The following is a 22,398-nucleotide window of genomic DNA, read 5'->3' on the forward strand; positions in this document are numbered from 1 at the left end:
GTTTTCCCCCATTTTTGGTTCATACAGTCCACTCTTTCTGCCTCCCACGCAGCAACTTGGTATCCTGATCAAACGTGACTTCTGAGGGGGGTGGGGGTGGGTCTGTATCTGTAAAAGGAGTTGCCTTTTAATTGTAAAGAAAAATGTCACTTTGTTGTGATTTCATGGAAAAAAAAAATATCTATCTTCATGGTCATAATGAATTGCAAGACAGAGACATTCTTTCTTTTAATTTCATTTATTTAACAGTCACCAGATGATGAGATACATTCTCTTAAAAAAGAAATAGACAACAAAACTGTTATTATTATTTTGAGATTTTAAAAACTATTATACAATATTCTTAATATATAGATTTTGTACAAAATAAAAGTCAGTAAAGGGGGCAAAGGGAGAGTGACATCTTAAAAAACAGAGAAAAAAAGAGGAAGGGGATAGGAGTTGACTCAAACAACTACCACATTTAAGAGTGACAAAGACCAATCTTCTTCATAAATAAATATAGGAAAATTAGACATCATATATAGCTCTCTTTCCAATAGCAGGACATTGCTAAATGTCTGTAGCATAGGTTATAACACAACTGCTTTGTGAGGCCCATTTGCTTAGAAAATTCCACACATTTTCCACAGAGATTAACTGGAACCAGCGCGGCTAAAGGCCCTGAAATAAAGGTATTTACCTCAGTAATGGGTCTGATAGTCAGTGCCGTGCTTGACCTTTGGCTGTCATAATAACCCCACCCACCCCCCTTTTCCTTTGTGTGCCGTGCTTGGTACAGACCAAGCACAGAGTCTCCTTGAGGGAACTAGAGAATAGGGGTGTCCTCTTTTTTTCTCTCTCAAGGCCAGTGAGAAACAAACGTCAGACTTCCCCACTCACAAACACAGAGACAGTTAAGCAGAGAACATGTGGGAGGGGTGCACGGTATCGGAGCATAGGAAGGTCATACTGCACAACCAACATTGTTTCACCATTGAATTCCATCCTTACATTATGGATACTTCAGCGCTGTCCTTGTTGGTCCGTAGAATTTCAATAATACAACAACAACTACAAGACAACAGAATAAACACACAAAACATGGATGTGCATGGCTGTGGGGCATGATAACCCTGTTTGACATAGACTTATGCCACTTAGATTGGCTGATTGTTTTCTCCTTAAATCTCTCCCTTTGCACCTATTTGAGTATTTGAGGCTCAGGGCAAAAGCACTGAAAACGTGGGAACAGGGGAACACAAAACACAGATAATGGAGATGATTTACAATACAAATACACTACGTGTTTTCAGACACACACACCCAAAGAGCATGGAAACTGAGGCTGATGATTGATCCCACTGTAACAATAGTCTTTTGTTCTCTCCTTGTCTCCATCTTTTCCTTTTTGTACCCTCTGTGAGCAGGCAAGTGGACAGGAACAGTGGCCCTTCTCAGAGCAGGACAGCAGGCAGAGTGACTTGGCGTTAATCACAGTTTTGTCTCGCTTTCTTGGCACATTGAGTGGGAGAGGCAGGCGGCGAACCCGGACGGTCGAGGTGAGAGATGGGAGGACAAAGCTCTAGATTCTCAATAATGACGTATTGCTGCCGCATCACTTCGGAGATTAAAAGCAAGATGCTGAATTTCAATCAAGCAACATTAATGGCTTGGTGTGAGGAATGGTCACTTTGTCTCCACTGGCAAGCAGATAGAGAGATAGAGAGATAGAGAGAGAGAGAGAGAGAGAGACTAAGAGAGAGAGAGAGAGAAAAAAACTGGCACAAGAAGGCCAGGTGAGACAAGGTGATACAGCATTTTAATTTACCAAACTGCAAGCCAGTAATGATAGAATCCGTTTAACGATGTAAAGATGATTCTCTAACCGATGGGAAAAGGGCATTAACAAAATGTTACATCCAAGAGAGAAGTCAAAGCGCCAAGGACTAATTGCATGAAGCTATAAATAACAGGACTGCTGATGTCAGAGAATTAATTATATCTAATATAACACATATGAATGTAATAGTAATTCAAACTGGTTTTCAGATAACAGAATTATTTATTTAAATATATTGTATTGTATATATTGTAAATCCATTCAAACCATTGTCAAATCTGGGTTAAATTTAATAGCATTTTAGTAATTCATATTTTTAAATTAAGGTGAGTGAGGAGGTGATGTCTGAGGATTTGAGGTAACAATGAATTTTAAAAAATGAGGATCACAAAACAACAAAGAATTTTCTGAAAATTACTATTCATTCCACTGACACTGACTGCGTATGAGAAAAGCAGTCTAATTTTAATTCAATGCCAAAATCTGACACTTAATCAATGATTTCCTCATTTCCTCATTTGTTGCTGACAAGTCCTGCAGCCACCTTAGAAAACATGCCAAGCTCTGTCTGAGCTGCTCTGTGAACGCATTGCACTGCAAGATGTGCCCCACTTGCAATAAAGTGCATTGAGAGTTCAGTTCTCATGGTAGATGAGAAGCGATGTTGGGCAAGCACAGCTGAGAGATTGTCATCACAGTATAGCTGATATGAAGAAAAACATAATGTGACATGTACTATATCTCTCGGGGGGGGAGGTCAAAAGAGAATAGGGTGACAGAAGAATTGTCAAGACAACAAAGAGAGACGGGAGCGTTGGTCCTATAGTCTCTGTGTCAAGTCAGGAATGTCACAGTTGAGCACAGTGCTTCATGGGGAGTGAAGTTCATTCAGGGGGTAGGATATGTTGTCCTAAGCTTCAGCCAGGCACCCAGCTCTGGTTGCTATGGGCTTGCTGTGGACCAGCCAAACCGCTCATTCCCATCCCCATGCCCATAGTCACACCCATGCCCATACCCATGCCGATGCCCACCCCCTGGGCAAGGGAACAGTCAAAATTAAAGTCCATCTCCTCCCCAGAGTCCATAATGTCATGGAGGAGGATGGACTCGACGTCACAGTCCAAGCTGCCATGGAACATGTCAATGTCCAGATCAGCTGGTAGTCTCTCATGGGGGTGAGGTTGGTGATAGCCATGGTAGTTGCTACCTACATTACCATTCCCCATACCTTGGCCATGGTGATATGGTCCGTTAGTCATGCCTTGGTGTTGTGGGTCAGGGTAATGGTTGTGACGAGGGTGTGGGGCGGTGGCCACATGGCAGGAGTCCTGGGGCATGCCAAGCATACCTGCTGGGTTTGGGGGGAGGGTGGTAGAAGCTGGGAGGTGGGCATGTGATGGCGGGCTGTACAGGTAGGGAGCTTTGTGGTTGTAGGTGTGCAGCTGATTGCTGTTTCCGCGTGGGGTCAGGGCCACAGCCCGAGGCGGTGTGTGATTATGACTCTGGCTGAGGTTGTGACTGTTGTGAGCGAGGTTGTGAGGTGAGTTGTGGTTGTGGTTGGTTACATTGTTGTGACTATGATTATGGCTGTGAGTTCTGTTATGGCTATGAGCTGAGCTGTGACTAAGAGGTCCATTGTGGCTGTGGCTGTGGCCATTGTGGTGGCCAGGGTGGTGTCTGTGATGGTTAGAGCCTACTCCATTACTAGCTTGACCCATCATAGGATGGCTTTCCCTCTCCTGTCCCAGCATCATGTCCTTGGAACAGTATTGCTGCCCAGCTGGACCCCCTGTTAACAGACTCTGCAGGGCATTAGTGCTGGAATATGCCCGCATGGTTCCAGAGAAACTGGCTGGCTTGTTCTCCTGAATGGTCTGCATGGGTGAGTGATGGCACAACATCCCCATACCTGTTGTGCCATAGACACCTGCGCCATAGGGGCTCTGCCCCTTTACTCCAGAGCTATAGTGGTAGACAGGGGTTTGTTGCTTATGTCTGCCAACAACTGGATGCTGCTGATGTTGCTGCTGAGATGGGTGATGGTGATGATAACTATCCTCCATCAGTTGCTCATCCAGACTGATGGCACCTGTCAGGTTTGCTAGCTGAGGCAGCTGCTCCAAGGGAGGACAGCGATTCCCTGCCCCCATGGATGGAGAGCGTGCAGTGGTCGGTGAAGGGTAAAGATGCGGGGAGGTGGAACAAGACAGACCACCCTCCTCTGGTTCCTCTGGCTCTCCCTCTGCAAGGATAGGTGACAAGCGTCCACTCAGGGTAGAAGCTGATGAACTAGCCCTGGAATGGAGGTCTGTCCAAGCGTCAAACTCTCCATCTGTCCCAGATGCACCTCCGGAACCTTGGAGGCCTTTCCGTGGTGGGCTGCCATGGTCAGGGGAACCCTGGAGCCCCACCACAGCAGACGCCGCTCCTATCACAGGACGGCCAGCCCTCTTGCCTCTGATGCGGCCTTTGGTTTTTAGATATCTGGTGCTGTTGTCCATGGAGACCGCTCGCCGGCGGGGGGCTTTGCCCATCTTCCCTCCATCTGGGTTCAGCATCCACCAAGAACTCTTCCCTGTTCCCTCATTCTGCACCCTGATAAAACGTGTGTGTAGGGACAGATTGTGTCGAATGGAGTTCTGCAGAGAGAAAAGAGACACACAATGAAAAATGGATCAAATTAAATTGTCGTTATATATATATCTCACATTACATATCATTTGTACAATAGGAACTGCTTTTCTGAGGTGAATGAGTTACATAAAATTCACATAAAATGTTCCAGAGGAAAATAAACTTTGACATCAAATGTAATAGGAATGCAGACAAACCTAATCACATCCATGGCTGTCACAACTGCTTATAAATCATTCAGTCTATGCATGCTGAATCATAGAAAAAATGTGCAAAATTATCAGGTCACTTCTATGTCTATTATTGCACATCAAACACAGAAGCAGATACACAACCCTCTATGCAATCGGTGTCAACTCAAGTAAGAAAATTGGGAGCACATTCAAAAACGCAAACGTATTCAAAGGACAGCTGCAGCTGGCACGGAGTAGGACCCTGTCAGCCTCGACCAACCTGAAACGACCTGAGACTCAGTTTTGAGACGCTCTTCTGATGTACGTCAATCCTCCCACTTTCATTTCCGTCAATCCATCTGTCCTCCTCTACTTCTCCTTTCAGCCAGGCTGATGTAAGCTGCTGTGGTTGGGCGTACTGTATGTTTGAAGTCGGTGCCAGTCTGGCTTAGTGCCAGCCCTGTCTCTTTCGCTCTCGTAGCTTGAATGGAGGGGGTGTATCACAAGATTGAGCCGGGAGCAAGGAAGGCTAATGGATGTATCCCACCCTCCGACATCTACCTTCACCGCCTATTTCCCTTTCCCTCCCTTCTTCTGTCTTTATCACAATCCCTATTTCCCTTTTGTCACTACATATTTTGTGACTTGAAATTCCTTTTTCTTATTTCACACACTTCTTTGCATACAACAGTCATTTTCTTCTTATGCTTTCAATCCCTATGCCTTCAATTTTGCAGTGTGTCACAAATTATTTTCCCATTATCCTCTACAGCGGCTCGTACAGTCACCGACTCAGTAATTCATGGGATATAGTTTTATAGTGTTTATTATCATTTACATCTCAAGGGCTGCTGAAAGCTGAAGGTTCCTGATGTGCAACAGAGTCTGTCGTTACAATTCTGGTCTTTGTGGTGCGTGAGGCATTTTGATGCTCAAGCAGGAAAATATCAAATCAAAAGCACCTCCTGTGGTTTTGGAATATACTGGTACAATAGATGGTTTCAGATTGAGGGGTGCTCACACTTCTACCATCTCCATTATGTTGCAGATTATTTGTATTCGCACTGAATTGCACGGCAGGGAAACAAATAAATCAAATTGCGGCAGAAAATACATAAATGAGAGGCAAACTGAATTCAGGTGATCTGTGAATGCCTCCTTGGGTTATCTTGCTGTGACACCTCCGGCATTGGGTAACCATGACAACCGGGTAAACGTGCAACGGCAGAACTATATCATATTGTGGTAAGAGGCATGAGAGTGAGAGAGAGAGAGAGAGAAAGAGAGAGAGAGATGGAGGGAGAGTGGGGGATGGGGGAAAGGATGCAATAGGAGGCGGTTGTTTGATGCTGCTGCTCCAACACTAAACAGCCTTTCATCTCGGCAGTGCAGGTCCGCAGGGGATGCCCGCTCCCAGCTTCTGACGGCTTCTCTACGTGCCGCGCCAACTCCCCGTCTCACCCTGGCTGTATCATCCACCTATCATACCACTCCAAACCATCCCTATAAACTCCTGTGCATGCCTGAATTAAAACATATGTAAGCTTTCATGCCATTCCACCGCGGCCAGTTGAAAATAGGGCATTTTTCAGAGAGCTGAACCACTTCATGCTGCAACTCTGTGTGACCTGTCTGATTCAAATCGCAATTTATCCCTGTGTGAGGGAAGAGCAGCCCCATTGAACTTGGAGGGATTTGTCATCATCCCAAACCCTCTTTATCTGATGAATCCACCTGCTAGAGAGATTTGAGAGATTTCGGACAGTGGCCAGCCATGGCATCATCATCACGAGCTGATGGCTTTCTGTCGTGTAGTTTTCCACCACACATTTTTTTTCTGTCATCCTGTTTGTGTGTGTCTAAGAATAGTTCAGGTTGCAGGTGGTTCCTCTCTGGGTGTGGTTCTGTCCGCCTGAGTCTGAGTCAGGGGCAATTTGGCCAGCCTATGGCCCTCACGCCCCTGAAACAAGCAGTCACTGCTAATCCCCTTCCATCCCAGAGTAATCCCAGACAATCCTGGGCTAATCCCAAGTTGATTCAGGGGCACTCCCAGCTGGGTGTCTCACACAGAGCCATGCCAGGTCACCACAGACGCAGCAGGCGGCTATGATCCAAGAGCAATACAGCATAAAGGAAGTATGAGATGTGTAAAATAGGCACACTGTAAAACCCTTATAGGGTATAGAATTAAACAGTTGTTTCTGCATGTGCATTTTAGAAGATGATTTCTGAAGCAGTGAGCTGATGTTAACCGTATGCTTGATGCCTCCATCAAATCAACTACCTTTACTCTGTGTTCTGTCCTTGAGGGTTGGCTTTGCCACATTTTTACCCCTACGGGTTGAATAGAATAAAATTGAAAACTTTATTATGTATTAAATATTCATAAAATGGAAATTCTCTTTCAGCCCCCTGGCTTGCTGAGGCAGACGGATGAAGCCCACAGAAACATACAATGACAGAGAGGAACACACACATCACACGCCTGGGTCCAGGAAGCTGCTTCCTATTCAAATCATACCCCTTTAATACAATGGGCCTGGTGGAGAGGGCTCTAAATAATGAATGCACCAGTGGCTGTGCTTATACAGAGAGATGCACTGCCTGGTCTCATAATACTGAGAAGAACAGACAGAGTCATAAGTAGGTGGTGTGAGTTCTTTGTGTCGTTATCAGGGATATCCACCACAACTAAATCAGGCTGAAAGGGGTTAATTTGGCCATAAAGTATAAGAGGATAAAGGTAATAGTTTATGGACCAATCAAAGTCAATTAAGGTGAACAAGGTTCTCTTGGTTGCAGGAAAACAATCAACTTGGGTTCAATTCTCATTAAGGTCTAAATATCCTGATAGCTGATTTAGATATTTAGACAATAGATACCAAGCTGCAGCACAGTTCTCTTTGTCCTCAGATTAAAAGCTTAGGCTCTTTTTGAACAAATCTGACATGCTAACACTTTTTTTTTTTTTTTTTTTTTTTTTTTTTTGCAACAGACAGGTGGAGTAAGCAGTAAGAGGTTCTTTTTATTGGCTCAAGGAAAGAAGAGTGGTGTTCAAACCAAACAAACACATACATTTTTGTGTGTGAATCTGGTTGAGAAGATTATTGTTCATTGTCCGCTGATAAACAGAAACAGGTTCCTGCATGAATACCATGGCTCAAGTACCATTAATTTAGCTCTTGGAAATCTTACAATACTAATCAATTGCTCCACTGTTCCCCCTCTCTTCTTCCATGCAAATTCATTTTGATTCTGGGATTGGAGTGGGCTATTTACTGTTAGAAATCAATGCGGTTTAATGGCTATTGGTGCTGAGGCTTAGCCAACATCAAGGTTTAACTAACTACACAATGCACCTGTACTATGAGACCAGTATTGGTGCTCGGCATACTATATATGCCCACAACAGTGTTTAATTGCCACAGGTTTGTGATTGTGCCCACTTGCCCAAATTGGCTTAGTTCACAACGTGTCCCTATGTTGGCACTCCTAAGATGTCAATCGACCATTAGCATTGGGAGTAGATGTAATAAGGGGGTGGGAGTTGTTATGTTGGCCCCAGTGCTTCATCTGGGACAACCTGAGTGACTGGCATGGGGATTGTAGCAGGAGGTTGAAGGCTTTGAGGGGGGGGTGGAGAATATAGAGATACTGCAAGGGGCCCCTCCAAGCCACACAAAGGGGTGCCCTCAAAATGCCCCCCACTCACACCATCCCCCTCCATTAGCCCCTCACCAGAACCCACTCAGGGTTTTTCCCGCTCACACACCCACTCACATGCTCACACAGAGAGGGGCAAGGAAACAGGTCAAACGGTTTATAGAACCCATCTTGTGGCAAATGTGCATTCATTCAAACAGAACTGAGTGAGGAACTAAGGACTGTGAGTGGGGTCTGGGAACCAGCAAAAAGAAACCACTCACCCGATTCAAACAACCTCAAGGGTGAAGCAGCGTGGTGCGCTTGCCCAGCTAAGAACACAGCAGCTGTTCTTGTAGTGACACCGGGTAAAGCCGTTTGCCACACTCGACTGGTATTACCAAACCATTTCATGCAGAATGGAGCCATTATGTATTGTCAAAGGGTATCCCTCTATGGTGCACATTCATTTGATAAGCCTAAATCAAGGGGGAGTAACAGAAGCACTAACTGTGTTTATTGTGATGCCGTTTTTGCCTGTGCAGAAGGCAGGAGGGATCAGGGGGAGGGGAGGTTTCAACACAAGCAGTTTTGTTCGGCACAGGAATGAGTTTTGTCAGCTAAGCCTGTCTCCAGGCTATTGGTGGAAATTAGCAGCGGCTAAATATTCGCTTTCCATGATTGATGTCACGGCTCGCGTTGTCCCTTTGAAGGGAAATAAAGAATTTAGAGCCATGTGGATTAATAGGGATGGGGTAGGGGGAATTTTTTGTGTCTAAGGGGGACTTGAAGAGGGACTGAAGGGCCTAATGGTTGCACCGATATGACACAATAGAGCTGAGATGATATGGTGTATCGGAGAGTGAGAGAAGACAAGTGAGACTATGACAGTGAGTACAAGGAAGAAAATTGGAAATTGTTTGTGTGTATGTATGTGTGTAACGGAGAGAGAGAGTGAGTGTGTGAGCAAGAGAGATTTAGCTATTTGCCTGAGAAGCCCAGAGTCAGATGATTAAAATCCCTTTAGGAGGCTTCTTTAAGAGAGACAGATGGGCAGACAGGCCTGTTTTTGGAATGCAATCAAATTGAAAAGATTAAAAAGGAGTCTCTTTTATTAGGAGGTGAGAAACAGTTACTTCTCTGCCACATGCCATCATCGCCTCCACAGTAGTGGTCACGACTGCATTGGCATGCAAGGCACATTACAGCCCTTGTTGGGGAAGAAATAAACCTGGGATTAGGAATTGCATCTATCTCTGTATATCAGTGTGAGGTCTCTGAGGATTGGCAGAGTTTGTAATTTCTTTTTGGATAAATATGATTTACAGAAAAAAGGCCAAAACAACAGGCTTTCATTTCTTGCAGCAACATTACAGAGAAGGCTAAAGCGAGCCTGAGTAACTGAAGGACTTTACACCAATAGATGTCCTATTATGGACAGAACTTTCACTTAATCTCAACGCGAAATCTGAACAGGTGCAATTCAAATGTGCATTCCCTGGGCTGCCATTGTACTTGAATAGACAGAGTTTGCACAGTAGAGTGATTCGAGCACTGTGAAAGGTGCTCTGTATAGGACCCTATTATTCCACAACACTGCAGGAGTGCCATTTATAAAAAGGCTTAAAATGGAAAGCAAGTGTGTGGTAGTGTCTGGTAGCTCCAGATCAGGAAGTGGCTGTGGAGAGGGGTGTAATGGAGTTGGTAGGGGATTCCTGCCTGACTGTGCACTAATTGCATCCAATGGCTGGCGAGTCATCAACCGTGCCCACCCTGGCGCCAAAGTAAGGGTTGGCATTGGGGTGGGCAGGGTGTGGGATAGAGAAGGGCTGCCGCAGCTTTGGAGGGTAAAAATAGATGCTGACAGATTAGGAGAGCATCTGAGACCCGGATAGGGGATCGGAAAATCCAGTCTCCTGATGCCAGGGACAGCTGAGTGTTTCCGGTGGGCACAAAGGGGACACGATCTGGGCATTATGTCTGATGCCCACGCGCAAAACGGGGGAGCCTCAGAGTGGGTGTGGGCACATGAATGAGCACGTGCCACAGTATAGCATGGGTGTGGTTTTTCCACCGGGACCTGCAAGGTAGGCAGAGCTCACGCCCTCCCACTGAGAATTCACACAACAGGTGTTTGGGCTAGGCCACCTGTGGGGCTGGCCGCCTGCTCGCACTTCACACCTCGTCTAGGGAGCAAACTAACATTTTCCACTGGGCTTGCCATGCTTTTGTTAAAGACCAACACGTTTCTGGAGAGGCTTTTACAGCTCTTTTTACAAGATCTGCAAGATAGAAAAAGTGTGTGCGCTAGCGTGCACAAGTCAGTCTGCATTTATGTGAGCGCTTGTGTGTCTATATTTGTGTATCAGTCCATTTAATAGCCAACAGGCGCAGTGTGGATTTGATTATACAGAAACCTCCCTCGGCTCTATACAAAGAAACTGTTGGCCAACAATGGAATCAATGCAGACCCAGGCTTTTTTCACACTCGGCCTTTGCATAATCTCATTCATAACATTGAGAATCTCATTTCCCACATTCTAAAGGTCAGTGCACACCTCTGATCACACTTTAATAAACATCATTCTCAACATTTAATTTAATTTCAGCAGAGCAGGAAACTCATAGGCAGCCATGCACATGGCATGCAAAATTCATTTGATCATCCCTTTAATTGCTTCACTTTTACAGTACAGAGAAGAATGACCACAATCACAGCGGGAAAAAAAATGCCCAAATACATAGAAACACAGGCACACATCTGCCAAACACGCAAATATACCCGTCCAGGTGGAGGAAAGATAAGTGGAGTCAGTCAAGTGCCAGTTTTGGTTACATTTTAATAAAATAAGCCCCACAATTTTTTGAACCTGCACCAAGCAGTGGCTCTACATCTCTTTGTCATCACACATTTTTCACTCTCACCTAAATTGGCAAACTGTACCAAACAACCACACATACATGGTCAAACACACATGCACACACTCGCCCTCTCACACACATGTACACTGCACACACATGCTAACATGACACAAAACCTGGCACACCGGGCACGCTCATTACCGCAATGCCAAGCTACCAGTTGCTAAGGAGACGTGTGGGAGAGGGAGGGTTCCTTGTTGTTGCCATAGCAGCCGGCTTGCTCCCTGCCAACTCTCTCCCTCGGGGAGAAACAAGGCGAGAGGTGGGGGGTGAAGTGGGTAGAGGTAGGGGGCAGCGGTTTAATAGGGCTATGAGGTGCAGAGGAACTTCATTAGCCATCAGTGTGTGCCGCACCAACCACTGTTCCCTATGAATGCCTATCCACATGCAACACTTCAGCCTTCAGACTTCCACTTACTCACGCACAGCCCATAGACTCCCACTTATTTGCACACCTATATGGAGAAGAAGATGAAGAATGGCATGCTTAGAATGAAAAGCAGGGAGTTGTATTGGGGGTGGGGGGGTGGTGGGGGCAGAGGTGGGTGAAGAACAAAAAGAGGATGGGGGAACAAAGGAGAGTTAGAGAGGGTCTTGAATGTGGGGGCCCGCTTGGAAGAAGCTTAGGTAGTTAAAGGCTGTATGCAGGCTTTTCTCTCTGTAGCCTCCTCCTCCTAACCAACCTTGACCTTCAGCTACAGCCTCTATCCTTCAAACCACAGTGCGGCCAAACACACAGAAAATATGGTTCATATGCTTTTCCTGTACTCAATGCAACTACACAACAAGGTACACAAGTGCAACCTGTATAGCCTGTAAGGTTATTTTAGAACATACTGCAAGCTGTTGTACCATTTGTGATTACATTTTTCTCTTCTGCCATGTCCAGTCGTAAAGTAATTTCTGTTGCGCATGGAAAGACGGCAAAAAAAAAAAAAAAAAAACTGTTGGATGCTGTACCAGGTATCAGGAGGTAACGCTCCGTTCAGCCATCTCTGAATCTCTTATGTGTGAACTCCTTTTTTACTTTTTTGTTTCACACACTATGGTTGCAGAGATGATGAAAGGACATAACAACACACCGGGTTTTTAAACATACATGGCCTCCAGCATAAAGATGAAATCAAGGAGAGGAGTGGTTTCACTGGTCATATCATCAAAAACTGTTTTGAGATCATTTTGTACAAGGCTGCTGTCGTAACTGAATTGCTAAAAATATCTTATTTCATAAAAATTTTATAAAAAATATTTTATTCAACAAGTTAAGGCCACTTAGAAATTTAAGTGTTGTGGGTTGTTTGTTGTTTACAAAGCCAGTATGAAGAATAAAGTGCCATCATGATTCACAAAAAAAAAAGGATAACAAAATGCATGAGAATAAATTGACAATTTATTAAAAATGCTCTGTCCATATTACAGAACCTACAAATCTTTTTTGTTTTTTTGGGGGGTTTTTTTGTGATATCGACATCTGATGCTCAAAAGTGCCACTTTGTGATAAAAAAACTTCCAAATGAAACGATAGTGTGGGCATGGCCAAAGAAGCATGAGGCTCGTGAAATCAAGGATAAGACATCTCAACTTTGGGGTCAAAGTCATTTCTGTATTCAGGAGGAGTCCTTCAAATATTGACTGCCTGATAACCCACGATGCTCCTGGCTGCCTCCAATTCCAAGTACCAGAATACAGGATGAACGAAGGAGAGTATTGATTAGGTGTGAATGAACTCTGTGTGGTTACGTACAGTTAAGAATAATATCACCCACCTCCCACCTCAACTTCTCTGACTCCAACCAAAGCCTGACCAATTCAATGTGAGCTCATAAGGAGAGAAAAGGAAGGATGGTGAGAAAAAGATTCTCTGGACCAACTGAGAGGAATAAGGAAAGGGGAGGGGGGGTTACTGTGTAGGGGGAGACAGGATTTACCCCTCCTCCTCCTCCCTCTTTCCTCCCCTCCGCCTCTCTCCTTTTCCTGAAACAAAAAGAGCCCAATTAAGTCAGTTTGAGTTAGGGTCTTGTGAGTGTGTGTGTGTGTGTGCGTGCGTGTGTGGGCAAAAATGTGTAACCAAACCATCAGTGTGTACGCAATAAATGGAAATAGGGGGGTAACGTACTGTAAGTTGCAGAGAGTGTCTGAGAGGGGGCAGAGGCAGAGGAGGAAGGTTTGTATAGGGGTTGGGGGGGGGAGAAAGGGAGGGGTGAAGCACTCTCTCTCTCACACACACACACACACACTCTCACTCTCTCTCTAGCCTAAGAGGGCCAAACTTGCTCTCAGCTCCTCGACGGGAGACGCTGAAATATTAATCGCCACGCTCCAGCCGCAGACTAGTGAACACAATCGCTTCAAACTCCCACCCTAATGAGTGTGTTCATGAATGCCTAATGTGCACAGATGGGGGGCTGATGACTGGATAGATCGCAATGGAGAGGTGAAGGGAGGGGGTGGAATTTTGGCGGGGTGTGGTGATGGTGGTGTAGAGGCATGCCATGACCTTTTAAGAGCCTCCTGAAAACTTAATTAAGACTAGTCCTGCGTTACTCTCGTTCTTTTACTCCATCTTGCACACACACACACACACTGTGGCTCATGTTCACACGCCTGTACACACACACGCACGCAGACATAACAAAAAATTTTCTATGAGTCCTCATTCTCTCTCATCCACTCTCCTCCCAGTGTATGCTGATTCTTCCCCCCCTGCACTTTGCACACATCCCACTGATGTACAATACATTTCTGGGTATGAAACTTCAAAATGACTCACGCAGGCTTTTTATGAACACGTCATGTATGGGGTACAGCGGGACAATGTTTCATCTTTGTACCTGTTTGTACTAATCCTGCACTCTCACTCCTCCTTCCTCCGCGGCTCACCTGCAGAACCAGGGGGGCAGGAGGAGAGACAGAGACAGAGAGACTGAGAGAGAGAGAGGGAGAGAGAGAGGGAGAAAAAGAGGGAGAGGGAGTGCAGGTACTCGCCATACCCCTTACAGCCAATTTCACAATCAAGTTAACGCACATATGCATCCTGAAATAAACAAAAACACGAGTAGACATTAAAACTGCAGAGGCCCTGGTATGTCACTCCTCACCCCCTACGTGGATACATCTCAGAAAGAAGATGGTACAAATCCTTAGGGCTCCAAAGAACAAGGTGAAGAGCTCTTTCACCTTAAATGCCATTTATTTCCAGAGAGAAGCTGGGAGTTACATGTCACTGATGGTCTGAACCCTCACTGAATCCTAACCTGCTGGCAATGCAAGGACTGTAGGCCAAAGCACCCTCTCAACTAGAGCTTGTTCTCCGGGAATGTTAATGCCTCACATGCATCTTTTATAGCTGTATCTGACCTGTTCTTTTACTCCTGAGATACATTAGGCCTCTGTATCCCCCATCATTAACTGGTCTCCTCATCATCTTTTCAAGTACTGACATCCGAAACATTTCGACAACGTGTGGAGAGTGACAGAAATGCAGGTTAACGCATTTTCCCAAGTTTCTCCATTACCATAGAGGCCATGTAAGGATTAAGAGCACCCAGCGTGCAGACGCATATACAGACACACACACACATGCACAGACATGCATACACTTCTGCATCTAATTAGTGGAGTGAGATGCTGTGACCTAATTCCTAACCTCTTCTCGGTAGTCGGGATCAGGGCCTCCGCTTGGATCAGTTGGATTACAGCAGGAAAGTATGGGAATGGAAAGGGACAGTAGCGACATATGAGAAATTATTAGCCCATGTATGGGGGACATGGCAAAATTTCACACATAAGCACACATAATTTCATCAAAATGTCAGACAAAACTTCATACCTTCAACATATCTGCAAAATGGCCTATTTCATTTTCTCAGTTTATATGTGCAAGGTATTGAGACTGCTGTATTCTTCCCTCACTATCATCCAAAGGTGATATAAGAAAGACCTACAATATAGAAAAAGACTAAGACAAAGACTATTTCTTACTTATAAATCCCAGCAAGAAAGGATGCTCCCAACCTAAAAACTAGCAGCACCACAAGCTCCCCTCCTTGAGCAGTCCTGGCTTGACTGCTAACAAACTTCAGGCATGGTAGAAGGAAACCACTGGAGGGACTGAGGGGGGAAATTAGCCTTTGGAAAGGGACTGTATAGGCAATGCTCACTGTACTTATGAAGATGAGTTCAAGAGAGATTGACAATTTAGCTTTGCTATCAACAGAATACTTCAATGCACCTATCAAACCCCATCTAATTATGACATCTAAATTGCAAAATAAAGTGGATTACATATGTATTTTATCAAATGACTAACCAGCAACTTTGATTTCGTACCTGCAGAAACAAAATGAAAAATTCTATGTAGCCTCTATGCAGACGATTTTATATCCATGGGTATTGGTATTTGTATTGTCTTCTCATAGTCCGATTTAACAAATTTGTTTGTCATCACGCTCAGAGGCCAAAAGAAAGACTGGTAGCATCATTATCAAGCGAGCTGTACCCTGTGATTACCTTGATGGCTCATGTCTATCCATCACATAAAAATTCCTGAAGACAGAGATGCAGCTGGATGGATGTATATTTACAGTAAGTGCGTGACTGTGAGCACCACTGGGGGCTTCTGTGTGTGTGTGTGTGTGTGGAGCGAGAGGGCGATGGTTGCATACTCTCTCTCACACAAACAAATACACATCAGTCAGCAGCTTTGCATGAGATGATACATGTATGTGAGAAAGTGCTACACCTCAGTATGGTGTGTGTGTGTGTGTGTGTGTGTGTGACAGCACTCCTGGAAGGGGGCTGCAGCGTTTCCGCCTGAGTGCGGCTGTCAGTGGGCATCACTCAGCTTGGCAGTGTGGCAGGACGCGAGGATCATTAGTGGACACGGAGGGAGCGAGAGAGGGAGCAGAATGGAGGAGAGTAAAGGAGAAAAGGGGAGAGAGGGGCAGTGACTGTGTGAGTCGGGCAGTGCGTCTTGATATCCGTCTTGAGAGCATTACACACACAGCAGTGCACTTTCCTCTCAGTCACGCAATCGCCCCGCTGCAGAGACCCCCCTCGCGGCCCCCTCCTCTGTCATTTTCTCCCCTCTGTCACTCTCCCTCCATCCATCTTACCCCCTCTCACTCTGCATCTCTGATTGACCCCCTCTGTCCCTGCGCACATTTCTCAAGCCTTGCCCTCACTTAAGCACGGTGCGTTGCAGCTTTTCATTTCCCCAGCTCCAAATTTATCCATCCTTCCTTCTTCGCTTACATCTTTCCATTTCAGCCCATTGCTCCCATTTTCACCCGCTCTGCATCGCACAGTCGCTCCTCTCCTTGCACTAAGCATCATTGCTAGTTGACCTACTCTTAACCGCAAGCAAGGTGAAACAACTGTTCTACACGTGTGAGACATGAGCTCTTTTCACTTCTTGTGCCGTCCTTCTTCACTCTATCAGCACTTCGTCACCTGCGATTGTTCATGCCACTACACCACAGTGTTCACTACTTCCACCACAAGCTTATTCATTTGTACATTCACCCATTGAGCCATCCATTTGTCTCACACTTTGTATCAGTACACTCCATGTGGACAGCCACTGGCCCACCACTCCACTAGCTCTCTTTAGTCAGAGTGATTCCTCTGATCTCCCTCTATCCCTCCAGGTCTGTGACCTGTGCTGCGATGCCCTATGCTGAATACCAGAATCAACATGCCTGACATTTAACAAACAGAACAGTGTCTACAAAGCTAACTGTGTTAGGACAAGTGCTAATTCTCCCCTAGTTTGCTTACTCAGAGGGTTTACAGGTTCAGGGATCCATCTGTTTGCCGTACTGACGTAGTATTTATCACACACAGATTAGGCCTATTCTGTAATACATTTGTCCCAGTGAAACATTTGCGAGCTTGGTTTTGGCACCTGCTGTGAATTTAGTTTAGCATTACAGCCCTGCTGATGACAACAATACAAGCTGGCCAGAAGCCAGCTCTGCTGAACGACTGAGAGGGTTTTAGATGGCACCGAGTCAGAGATGAAACTGTCATGTGAGCATTTGTGCAAGGAACACGGGACAAATCAGGTGCAAAAGTGGACAGTGTGACAGCTACAAGGCAAATGAGGCCATGGGATTTTACACTGGACCCTAAAATCTGGTGCTGAAATTAATTGATGATGATGAAATGATCCACTGAAAAATGCCAGTATTTTCCAGCTTTGCTGTTGTCTGTCTCACATAACTATATCCTGCATCCTTCTCTGAAATAAGACTTATTCATCCATCCATTTTCTATACCACTTATCCGTCAGGGTCGCTGGGGAGCTGGAGCCTATCCCAGCTGACTACGGGCCAGAGGCGGGGTTCACCCTGGACTGGTCGCCAGTCAATCGCAGGGCCAACACACAAAGACAGACAACCACACACTCTCACACTCACACCTAGGGGCAATTTAGAGTAGCCAATTAACCTAATGTGCATGTTTTTGGTATTGAGGGAGGAAGCCGGAGAACCCGGAGAAAACCCTTCTATGCAAACTCCACATACAAGGGCCCAGACCGGGATTCGAACTTGGAACCCTCTTGCTATGAGGCGACAGTGCTAACCACTGCATCACCGTGAAAGGTGATGCCTTGGTCCTTGGACGATTGCATTAAGGCTTCGTCCCTATGCCCTTTTCATTTTATACACTTTTTTTACTTAATCTATTAATTAAAATAATCCATAGCTTAAGCAGTAAGTAAATAATCATGAGTTGCAACCTTATTAAAATCTGAATCATGCTTTTATTTCCATGAGGGGATTTGGCAATTTCAGAGTAATTACTGATCTTCATGGTCAAACAGACTGTAAAGCTCCCAACCACGCCATTAAACACCCATCTATCCACTCTCTCATCATACAGTAGGTAGGTAGCATTGCACCTTTACCACACATGTACTGCCACACACATCCCTCCCAACAGAAATGTTTATCCCTCTCTCACATACATACACATTTTGCCTTGCATGAATTACAACCACAATCACGATTCTAAACACACAGCAGTCCTGGAAACGTCCAAACAAAGCTTCACAAACACACACATTCACACACAGCCTTGACCCGAGAAGCATCCCTCCAGCTGCCCCTCTTGCACCTCCATGGCACTCATCTAGATCTCTCCCCAGCCGGTCTTTGGGAATGGATCACTTGTAAGGATTTGAGAAAAGACTTCACTAAGCTGATTGCTAAAGGGGAGGGGGGCAAATTACCGTTGCACAACTGAGTAAAAACCTTCTTGGGTCATGACTCTGCTTATGTAATAGACTGTGTGTATGCGTATATATGTGTGTGTGTGTGTGTGTGTGTGTGTTCCCGAAATACCACTCTGCACCCTCCCCCCGCAGCCCGTACCCCACACCATTTACCCATTTTGCACTAATTGAGGGATCTTTTTTCGGAAGCTGTTATTGCACACATTTAATTATTTATTTTGACGGGAAGCAATCTGGTGGTTAGTGAGGAGATTGTGAATGTGTGTGTGTGTATATATGTGTGTGTGTGTGAGAGAGTGAGCAGGAGAGAGAGACAGAGCAACACTAGGTCAGTGTAGCTTTTTTGGTGTGTGAGGGCAGAGCTATTGTAAGCTAACTGTGCTGTATGTCTGTGGGGCTTTGCATGTATGAACAGCATATAAGAAATTTACCATGTGGGTGCATGTGTGCATGTATGTGCGTGTGTGTTGCATCTCAGAGTGCATGGCTTTCTGAGTGCAATGGGAGTGCACTAATGGACACACACTTGAGCTGAAGTGTGCAGAGTGTAGCTGAAGTGCAGCCAAGTCTGGCTTCCAGTCCTGCTTGGAAGCCCTATAATCTACTCTCTACTATTCTAGCTCTCTTCTCTCTCCACTTCTCCATTTTCCTCACTTTCCTCTCTGTGTCTCTCTATCTCTGTCTCTATCAATTTAATATTTCCATGCCCTCTTCATTGACTGAGCCAGCCGCTCCCATCTCCACTGTCTCCCCATTAAATATCTTTATCCTGCTTCTGAGAATGAAGACACACAGATCAGCATCGTCACTGGCTGGCTGTGGACTTTCCTTTCTACCCCCCTCACCCCCCACCTCCCCTGCTGTGCAGTGAAGAGGATGAAATAAGGGAAGACGACATGTAACCACCAGTAGTCTTGACCTTTATCAAGCTCCAGTGCCTGAGGCAGGGTGAATGAGACATTAAGAAAATGACTGAGCATTATTAACCCCTACTTACTTGGACACACACACACACACACACACACGGCCCACTGTCTGGTCTGAATAATGGCTCTGGTGAATATTTCCTCGGCCCACACTTTTCTGACAGGGTAAGCTACAGCCAAACGATAAAGCTGGGAATAACACTTATGCATTCTGCGTCGTGTCACTTTAGAAAGAGAAGAATGGAAAGACCAGACCGGCCTGCCATCTCTGATTGTTTAACTGTGATTGATCCCTTGTTGAGCTCTAGCTTCCCAGCACTCCTGTGAATGCCAAGTCCTGTTGAGAATTGATGCTTCATTATAAACCAGCCGCACAAAGTTCTTCAAATGATGCATCAGCCTCTGAGAGAAAACTGGACCTGTGAGGGCCAGATGTCAACCCCTGACGGCTGCAGTCCCAGCCAAGCTGCACTCCTAATGATATATCATTTCCCTGTCTCTCCTCTTCTTCTTCTTCTGTCTTTCTCTTTTTAGCCCGTGTGCGCGTGTGTGCGGATACTGCATGTGCATGTGTGGCCATCCTTCTACTCCAGTCAATCAATGAGCAGAGACAATTCCCCGAGTGACATTTACAGAGAAGAAAGAGAGCCATTTATCACTTTAGTTTTGGGATAATAAAAGAATGACTGAATGAGCTAGTGTGCACGCGCGTGTGTGTGTGTGTGTATGCGTGCGTGCATGTGTTTGTGTGTGTGTGAGAGAGACACGGAGAGAGCAGGCAAGAGAGAGCAAGCTAAAGATGAAAAGGGGATTTCAAAAGCACATGAAAGGAGCAGGAGAAATGAGCGAGGGAAGAGGGAAATGAGTGATAAAAAGGCTACTTTGTAGGGAGGACTGAGAGTGTGAAATAGAACAAGTGAGGAGAGAAGAGAAGGCCATGAGTGACTGACAGGGAAAAAGAGAGCACGAGAAAGAAGGGTATGAAAAAAAGCCTGGGGTACGGAAAGAAAAAAAGGCAGAGAATCAGAGGAGGGGATAGAAAAAGGCTCTCGGCGCAGAGAGAAGACGAAGGAGAAAGAAGGGGAAGAGACAGAAGTGGGGAAAAATGGTCCAAGAGAAAGAGCGAAAAGGGGGAGAGGAGACAGTGAGGCAGACGTGCTGGGTTCATTCAGGGCTATGAGCAGACTCGGAGTTCAGACCTCACACGGTCAGCATACTAAACACCGGACCCAGTGTCCTGACCCAGATTCGTGTCACTGACATATAAATCCAATTGGGGAGGGAAGAATTTCCTCCCCCCCCCCTTGCTTGGCCATACCTCCCCTCAAACACACACACACACACACACACACACACACACACACACACACTCCCCTTCCCCCTGAATTGCAGCTGGTCTCACAGTCACCTCACAAACCAAACAACCTCACCCCAATCCTGTAACCTCCCCACACATATGCTGGCTCCCACACAGATTTGCTCACACATGGCTTGTTTTACACATACAAATGCACATGCCCAGGCTAAAGCGTACGTGAAAAGTGTTTTCTTTCCAAGGTCAGTTTCCGCTCTTCAGCTCAGGTGAGCAGATATTACAGTTCAGCGGGGCGCCGCGCCGGTTCCTGTCCAGCCGCTACCCGAGGTGACCTCCAGAGCCGCATCCATCAACCGCGGGCGCATGCATGGCTCAGCCGCAGCGTATCCACCAGCCATTAGCATAACAAGCATCTTTCTTGAACATAACTCTTGCTACCCCTCCTCTCTGCTGCCCTCCTTTTTTCTATGCACCTGCTCCAATCAGTCAACGTTAACTACATTTCCCTTTGTGAGGCGGCTCCCTCCATCACTTGCCAGGACGGCCAAGATCAGGTAAACTGATCGACGGCCCTTATACGCTCCCCTTTCCCCTCCCACAGTCCTTTGGCTCATGACAGGGTCTTGATGGACAGGCAGAAAGGAGCGAGAGACCCGGCACGTGGCTGCCAGGAAGGGTCCGAAGATGGAGCATTGTGAAATACGCCGTTTAGCTCAGCATACATCATCTCTTTCTCAGGGACAGACATGGCAATATGCATGCATGTAAACACACACATTTACACACATGCACATGCACATGACCATCAATCCCTTGCATACAGGAAGAGATATCCAACGAGGAGAAAAATTGAATTAGGAAATATGGGCACCGTGATTTGTGGGGAGCGAGTTTTGTGGCCGGGAGAGAAATACAGCTCGGAGCACACTTCATCTTGTGGCGAGAGCAAAGAGGAAGAAGCATCTGTGTTGTTTATCTAAAGCCCCCATCGAGTTACAATGGCTTGAATTGAAATATTCATATACATGTATGACAAGATCAGGCCCATTATGTTGCTCTCTCAGCAGGGCTTCGCTGAATTTACTGAATGGAAACCCATCAGTCAGTGTAAATTATAAAGACAAGATACATTACATAAGTGTATAGATGGGCACGAAGAGGAGTGTTATTGTAGCCTGATATCAATCATTGTAACAGTCGTTCTACAGTGTCATCAGTATGATAATATGCTATAGGCTATTTCAAGGATATACCAGCCATTATAATATTTCACAACGCATAGAACCAAAGGAAAACACATTAGGCTTTGTGTAGTGTGCATCATCATAAGGCATTATATGGCTTATGTTTTAGATGGATATGTAAGTATACAAGAGGTACTTCAATCACAATGAACCATAAATCATATAATTTACTGTGGCAGCAGCTAATGACTATTTACCTTATGAATTGAGGGGTTTTGTTTGTTTTTTTTTGGTTTGTTTTTTTACAATTAACAGTCTACAAAATGTCAGACTGTGACGGCACCGACATCTTGAAATTTGCTTTTGCCTAACCAGCAAGCCAAACTGCAAAACATTAATTTTATAGTGATATAAAACCAAGAGAGGCAGCACAACATCACTGATATTAATCGATTATCAAAACTGTGGATTACTACACTTATCACCTCATACCATTAATCGACTTATTGTTTCAGCTCTATGTCCTACCTGAGGATTACGTCT

General features: G+C 45.4%; 1 protein-coding gene across 1 annotated transcript in view; it reads right to left on the reverse strand.

Moving 5' to 3' along the window:
* Window positions 1-207: 207 nt before the first annotated feature.
* The window catches only part of LOC124064869 (forkhead box protein O3-like), a 31,304-nt gene continuing 9,113 nt past the window's right edge, over window positions 208-22,398 (reverse strand). Inside the window, exon 2 of the mRNA XM_046399702.1 lies at window positions 208-4,461. Coding sequence (XP_046255658.1) covers window positions 2,740-4,461 — 1,722 coding nt within the window. The 3' untranslated portion in view covers window positions 208-2,739. The remainder of the gene's footprint in view (window positions 4,462-22,398) is intronic.

The sequence above is a fragment of the Scatophagus argus genome, chromosome 9, assembly GCF_020382885.2.
Source record: "Scatophagus argus isolate fScaArg1 chromosome 9, fScaArg1.pri, whole genome shotgun sequence".
Lineage (NCBI taxonomy): Eukaryota > Metazoa > Chordata > Actinopteri > Scatophagidae > Scatophagus > Scatophagus argus.